This window comes from Aulonocara sp. 'chitande type north' Nkhata Bay, linkage group LG9 (genome assembly GCF_057382095.1).
Source record: "Aulonocara sp. 'chitande type north' Nkhata Bay isolate Kocher_YH1m ecotype deep benthic linkage group LG9, A_spYH_male_GT1.1, whole genome shotgun sequence".
In the NCBI taxonomy this organism is placed as follows: domain Eukaryota; kingdom Metazoa; phylum Chordata; class Actinopteri; order Cichliformes; family Cichlidae; genus Aulonocara; species Aulonocara sp. 'chitande type north' Nkhata Bay.
In genome coordinates, this window is record NC_141352.1 from 17913664 (window position 1) to 17921364 (window position 7701).

At 43.6% G+C, this 7701-nt stretch overlaps 1 protein-coding gene and 1 long non-coding RNA gene across 3 annotated transcripts; one reads left to right on the top strand and one right to left on the bottom strand.

Annotated features, from left to right (window-relative positions):
- Positions 1-40: 40 nt before the first annotated feature.
- rrs1 (ribosome biogenesis regulator 1 homolog) lies at positions 41-1903 on the bottom strand. The gene has a single exon (XM_086306194.1). It carries the CDS (start codon positions 1313-1315, stop codon positions 281-283), a length of 1035 nt encoding a protein of 344 aa, XP_086162320.1. The 5' UTR covers positions 1316-1903; the 3' UTR covers positions 41-280.
- Positions 1904-2532: 629 nt separating this feature from the next.
- Positions 2533-4432, top strand: LOC147321957 (uncharacterized). 2 transcript variants are annotated; one of them, XR_015131040.1, is made up of 2 exons: positions 2533-2712; positions 2954-4432. It is a non-coding gene; the product is annotated as an uncharacterized LOC147321957 (long non-coding RNA). The 2 variants fall into 2 exon arrangements; XR_015131039.1 differs by having other exon boundaries at positions 2533-2702.
- The last annotated feature ends 3269 nt before the right edge of the window (positions 4433-7701 follow it).

The window sequence follows — 7701 nt, forward strand, 5'->3', positions numbered from 1 at the left end:
AATTAAAGACAGAAAAACAAGTCACTCGTGTTCTACTCGCTGTAATATTAAAGTATATTTGTGAAATTCTTTCATGAATATTACACATACATCGAAAAGAATCATCATGGATGCTGCAGTCAAAATGTACAGTAAACATAGTTTACATAGATGGAGGGAGCATCCCACCCGTGGGCCACAGATAAACCACATGTTCTGTTCATATTGCATCATGAATGTCCAACACTTTCATGCCAAGGCAGGCACACACACAACCACACACAGGAAGACACAAGAGTCCTCAGCGCTTCCCAGGTTTGCCTCTTCTCTTCCCTCCTCCCCCTCCAGCTGCTTTTCCTTTCCCACCTTTTCCTCTGGCCTTTCCACCCATGCTGCCGCCTTTACGTCCCTTCTTCCCTGCTGCCTTCTTGTGTTTTGCAGCAGCCTCCTCTCTGTCCTCCTGCCTCATCTGTTTATTCACAGCTTTGGTGATGTCCAACTTGGGCTTCTTAGTGTCCATGACTTTCAGGAGCTCCAGCTGCTTCTGCTTTTCATTAGAAAAGTTGCCAATGAGGGGCTCGAATTTCCTCTTCTTGCCCTTCTTTGCTGGGTTCTCCTTGGGCAGGCGGTCCTGAAACCTCCCCAAGGATGCTGTGGAGGTTTTGGCCACACTCTCGGCTCTGGCCAGCTCGTCTTTGGACTGGCTGGCTTTGGGGGTCAGGGTTACAGCAGGGATCTTGACTTTCTGCGATCTGGCGATGTTTTTCAGCCTGTTGAGCTCGTTTTTGGCCACCCTCTCCTTCTTGGCTTTGACGCGTTTGGCGAACTGGTCCTCATTCGGGTCTGCGCTCTCGGGCACCTCGATCAGCCACTCTTTGGTGTCATCGCCGGCCCTCTTGTAGCCCCAGCGCCTCTTCCACTCCTTTGCGGTTTCATCCCACACCAGGTTGGTCTTCTTCTTCTTCTTTATGCCTTTCAGCTTGGCGAACTGCTCCCATTTTGTTGGAGGTCTGGGTTTCGGTGGTAGCTTCTCTCTGGGAAGCCGGGTCGTCGGCTCCGGCAGTTTGGCCACTATCGCCTCCTCGACCCTCTCCGTGGGCTGTTTCCATATTTCGTTGACGAGAAGCTGCGTGTTGTCGCGAGCGAGAGCGCGCAGAAAGTCCTCTCTGCTCTTCTCCCGGAGGTCGCGAGGCTCGATGCGGTTTTTGTCACACGCCAGCAGGTTCCCGATGTCAAACTCCAGGTCCAGCTCTTTCTGGACTGATATGCTTTTCAGCGTTTCCGCCTCTTGCGCCTCAGCTTTAGCCAACAACTCCTCTACACTGCACGCTGCCATCTTGCTCAGTGCTGAAAACCCCACGTGTGAGGCAGGAAAAACACACGGGTCAGTGAAAAGAGCTTCCGGGTCAAAGTCGGCGAGCTGCAGTTTGACACGTGACCACAGGAGTGCGCTGTCGTTTCATTTCTTTGCGTAACAGCGACGCACAGATACAACAGATAGACGGTATCTGAAAGTCATGTCCTCAAGGCACATGAAGAAAAATCCACAAAGACCTGATACTGGACCCGAGAGATGGATCTGGCCCGTCAGGTGATCCATTTAGTGTTCACTGAAGCCTCACCAGAAATGGTCTCAGTGGAAGGGTGGCTGTCAAGAAGCTGTTCTTAAGGAAGGGAAGCAGGGAGAAAAGGCTGAAGCATGCCAAATTACACAAGAACTGGACTGAAAATCAGTGGCAGCAGATCTGATGGAGTGATGAATTCAAATATGACATTTTTGGTTCAGATTCTCATCAATTTGCAGGAAGGTCGTCAGGAGAGAGGCACGGCAGTGAGTGTCTACAGTTATTTGTAAAACACAGTGGAGGCTCTGTCATGGTTTGGAGCTGCATTTCATCCAGGGGTGTTGGAGATCTTGTCAAAAGTGATGAATTGTGACCTCAGTGGCATCAGATACAGGTCCACCACCAATAAATGGATTGAAAATGGAGTACAAACTCAATCTTTGCTCATATATGCTGTAAATACATGTATTTATATATATTTGCACATGCTTCAGTAAATCACTCTGCCAATTCCCTTTTTTTTCAAGCAAAATATAAAGAAATGAGAAGTGGCACATGGACTTCTCATCACTCTATATAAAAATGATCCACATGTAAAAACGATCTGTCTTTAACAATAAAAACATTTCCAAAATGAAAAGGTCTAAAGGTGTTTTTAAAATTGGCATGTGCGTGTGAAATAACGAAACAAACAAAACAAAAATAAACAAAACAAAAAACCCATCTGAGGTTCTATAATGTTCTTGTTTTAGATAAAAAAAATACATTTATTTTCTATAGAAATTACATTGAATTGACAAGAAATGGTGTAAATGAAAATTAATGGAGTCATTCATAGTAAATCATTCATGATTTTAATGGATTATCTATACAGAGGCACAAAAGTGTCTATTATTAGCAGTCATTCCTGTGTTTCAGTTAAACACTGTGTTACCCAATGAAAATTTATTGGGGGCTAATTTATGTTAGCATACTTGAAAATGTTCCTGCTGTTTTTGAGCAGGAACATTTGTTAAATCACATGTGTGGAGGGTTGGAGGGGGTCTAACCTTAGAAAAAAAAAGAAGTGGGAGACCCTGGTGTCTCAGCTAAGCAGCAGAACATCAGATTACATCAGAACCTTGACTCTGAGTCACCTTGCAGCTCCAACTCCACCAGGTTTCTCCAGGTTTCTATATTGTGTTTTCTGTGTATCTCATGTGCTTATGTTTTGCTGTCCCAAGTTTAGCTTTTTGTTAGTTTTTTCAGTTCCCCTTTACTAGTTGTTTTGTAGTATTTTCATGCAGCCAAGAATAAAGGCTATCTATTAAACTCTCGCCTATCTCGCTGTTTGTCTGCCTTGGGTCCACTCTCTCTTCTCCACACGATCTGCCCTTGCAAAAAATCTGACCACACTATGGACCCAGCAGACATGGACCTGTATGAGTGCCACCAACCGCTCAACCGCCTGTGGCTGCCACATCAGGCCACCAACCGCACAACCGCCTGCGACTGCCACGCCACTAACCAACTGCTCAACTGCCTGCGGCCGCAAAGCCAATTACTCAACTGCCTTCAGCTGGCACACTGTGCCACGCCTCCAACCGCTCAACCGCCTGCGACTGCCACGCCACTAACCAATTGCTCAACCGCCTGCGACTGCCACACCACTAACCAACCGCTCAACCGCCTGTGGCTGCGAAGCCAACTACTCAACTGCCTTCAGCTGGCACACTGTGCCACGCCTCCAACCGCTCAACCGCCTGCGACTGCCACGCCACTAACCAATTGCTCAACCGCCTGCGACTGCCACGCCACTAACCAACCGCTCAACCACCTGAGGCTGCCACGCCTCCAACCGCTTAACTGCCTGCAACTGCCATGCGACTAACCAACCGCTCAACCGCCTGTGGCTGCCACGAAGCCAACTACTCAACTGCCTTCAGCTGGCACACTGTGCCACACCGCCAACCGCTCAACCGCCTGCGACTGCCACACCACTAACCAACCGCTCAACCGCCTGCGGCCGCGAAGCCAACTACTCAACTGCCTTCAGCTGGCACACTGTGCCACGCCTCCAACCGCTCAACCGCCTCTGACTGCCATGCCACTAACCAACCACTCAATCACCTGCAGCTGCCGTGAAACCAACCACTCAACTGCCAGCAGCTGGCATGCTATGCCACACCGCCAACCGCTTGCGGCTGCCATGCAATACCGACCATTCCTCAATTGCCTTGCAGCTGCCGCGCCACACCATTTCCGCCAACCACTCAACTGCCAGTGCCGCTTTGCTTCCTCTTTGTCTTATGTGTCAGATTAGGTTCAGCTGTGTCTACCTTGTGTCATATTCTCCCTTCTGTATTCCTTCGTTACCCTCTGTCTTTATTGTGGGCATTTTCCTTTGTTCCTTGTTGGATTATCTGCTCATCATCCACTGCTTCACTTCACTTCTCATGTTTCCAAGTCCCGGGGTTTCTCCAGGTTTCTATATTGTGTTTTCTGTGTATCTCATGTGCTTATGTGTTGCTGGCCCCACTTTGAGGAAAACTAACAAAAAGTTTTCTATTCTGAAAACTTTTTGTTAGTTTTCCTCAGTTCCCCTTTACTAGTTGTTTTCTAGTATTGTAAATGGAAAATATTAAAAATTTAAAAAATACAGACTTTGGATGGAGGAAAATTTAACAGTGCTAACACAAATGGAAAAGTTGTTATTTTTCCTCAAGCTCAATAAGTCTTTTAACATCAGGGAACACAATATGGCTGAGGAACACTTGAGTGATGGCTGCTGAAAATGGATTCTTGATGAAAAATCAATAAGGATGAATAATTCAATGAATCATTAATAGTCACTTGCATAATTTATGATCAATTTATTGTTATTTTAAATAAATGCAAATGTGTTGTTTGTTCGGAAACACAGATCTGTGTACGTAGTGCCAAACCTTTGAAGGTAACATACTTACAAAACAAGCTAAAATAAAATAGAAATACATGAGAAAAATTTAAAATTTAAGCATTTGTCAATTTGGTTAAATTGATCAACACAACATGCATGATGCACCGCTGATCTCAAAATTATATCAAAGTCGTATCTTCCACTCCCACTTATCCGAGTCTGGATCAGGGTTGTGGAGAAGCAGAGAAGACCTCCCTCTCCTCAACCACCTCCTTCTAGTTCATTCAGGGGGACACCAAGCCACCTGAGAGATGCAATCAAGTTTTCCTCCCAATAGGACATCTCCAAAACGCCTCACCCAAGAGGTGTCCAGGAGACATCCCAGTCCAAAACAACTCAGCTCTCCTTTGGATGCGAAGGATTAATGGCTGTTTCTGCTGAATCACTGAGCTCTGCATCCCATCTTTAGGGGAGAGTCCAGCCACCCTCTGAAGGAAGCTTTTTTCTGCTGATTGTGTCTGCAGTCTCCTTCTGTCAGTCAGTATCAAAAGCTTGTGGGCATAAGTGAGGGTATGAATATAGATCAACCACTAAACTGACAGTTTCACTTTCATCTTCACCAGTTCAGCATCGCTGCAGATCTCCCCTCACTCATGATGCTAAACTGCTCCACTTGTTCCTTACCCAGAGTGGGTACTCCACTCTTTTTCCACCCTCAGACTTGGAGGTACTAATTTTCATCCCAACAGCTTCACACTTGGCTGCAAACCACCCCAGTATGAGCTGGATGTCATGGCTCAATCAATCCAGCTGAAGCACATCAGAGACAAAAAGCAAAGGCGAGATCCTGAGAACCACAATACAGAATGAAACCATGTTGCCCACAGGTGGCATTTGATTTTAGCACCTGCATCTGATCTTTAATCTCCATTAACCCTTCATAGACTATGTCTGTGTAGAAACCTCCTGGATGAGAGGTGAAACATCTTCACCTTAACCTTAAGAAGTCCAGGCACTGTATTTCCAAGCTCCTTAAATTGAAAACACAACTTCTCAATAAACTCTATTACCATAAAATCAGGAATAAGATAAAAAAGGAAAAACAAAACAAACGAAAAAAGAATAACTGATAAATAAACAGTTTTCCTGGTCTACAATTAGAGGTTATGTACTCATTAGAACCCCCTCCTCTATAGCCACCTGAAACTTTTTCAAATGTTTCACTCACTAATTTAAACAGCTTTGCCTCACATCACCTCAGGGACAAATTAAAATAATAATTTTCTGTTGACCTAACCAAACACGCCATAATAGGATATATTTTAATTCCAAGAGCAGTAATTCACCAGTATCAGCTAAAATCTCATAAACCTGCTTGTTGGGCGACTTCTTTCATCTTGACAGTGTCAGAGTTAATCATGTGCAAATATCTGCTGTTTACAAAGTGATGCACCTTCATTACAGATGCTGAAACAATAAAAACTAAATTGAAACAAACAAACCCAGTCCAGACGCTAATTGAAACTAAACTGAGCTGAAAAACCAAATTAATTAAAAACAAATTAAATTATTAATAAACCCAAATAACTCTGACACAGTCAAACTTTCACTGTTTTAGCAAAACACCTCCTCAGTATGAGACTCAGCTCATACATCGCTCTACACTCTCAAACTAACACAACTTCATAAGAAGTCCTAAGATTAGGTAAATACACCCAGGATGAACCGCAGCACATGATGTATTAAACAGTGTCATTATTTATTTAAGTAAAAATGAAGAAGCAGCGTGTGAAAAACGAAGCACACTCGATGATTCAGTAGCTTGTAGAAGCATATTTAGCAGCAATAACTTGAAGTAATGGTTTTCTACATGACTTTATCAGTCTCACAAGTTGTTCTGGGGAAATATTGTCCCACTTTTCTTTAAAGTGTTGCTTCAGTTCATTGTGGGTTACGAGTGTTTGTTTGTGCACAGCTCTCTTAAGTCTTCCCACAGTATTTTAATCAGGTTGAGGTCTGGACTTTGACTGGGCCATTGCAACACATTGATTCTTTCCTTTTCAGCCACTCTGCTGTAGATTCGCAGGTTTGCTGTTGGACATATGGATCACATTTGAATATTTAGGTATAAAGAGGAGTTCATGGTTGGCTCATCGACTCCGTGGTGTCTGGATCCTATGGCTGCAAAACAAGCGCAAATCATTGCCACTACACCGCCGTGCTCAACAGTCCATATGAAATGTTTTAGCTGATATGCTGTGTTTGTTTTTTGTTCCCATCTGTCCAAAAGACATTGTATCAGAGGTCTTGTGGTTTGTTCAGATGCAACTTTGCAAACCTCAGTTGCGCTGCCGTGTTGTATTTAGAGAAAAGAGGCTTTCAGCTGCCAAACCTTGCAAACAAGCCATACTTGTTCAGTTTTTTTCTGACTGCACTGTCATGAACTTTAACCTTTTACATGCTTAGTGGACCCTGTAGAGTCAGAGATGTAGCGCTGGGCTTGTTTGCAGTTTCACTGAGCACTGCAGCTTTTCTTTCTTTGGCCGTCATCATCCAGAAGAGTTTAATCAGTTCTCATATAATTGCAGGTCTTTCACGTTTTTGAAGGCAGCTTTGCTCATTGAGCACATTTAATACATGGAAAATACAAAGGTAAAGGTATGAAAGCGCATACGTTGCACCAGTATAATGAACAAGCATACATGCACGCATACACACATGTATGCCCACAAGATGAGATTCAAGGACTCATGTATTCTTTGTCTATGTTTGACTCCAAACATGAAATTAAAAGCTCATTTCAGACCTTGACACACCAGTAATAATATCGTTCAATCAACGCTCCACAGCAGTCTGAGTTGCTGTTTGAAGGTCATAACCTAAGTTAGAATCAGAATACAATGATATATAAATTGATTCGTGCTCCTTTTAAATCGCTAAACCTTAAAAAAATGTAAAAATCCAAGCAGTACAGAAGGTGCGCGTGTTTTCTCTTTCTTTAATTACTTTAAGCAGTTCTTCCAGAACATAAAAATGGAAATAATTTGAGGGGAATCCTGTATAATGAACTAGGCAAGTGACAAAAACATCAGGTGTGGGAACACCTCAAGATCCGTGATAAAACTAAAAAATGGAGAGTTGTGTATGCATATTGCATACTTCTCTTTGACTTCTCTTTGCTGGGTGTCATTTTAAAGTTGTGCGCCTGTAATAAACTTTATAATAGGATTACTATAAGTGTTATCGTGAGAGATTAAAATCCTGAATTATTAATATCCC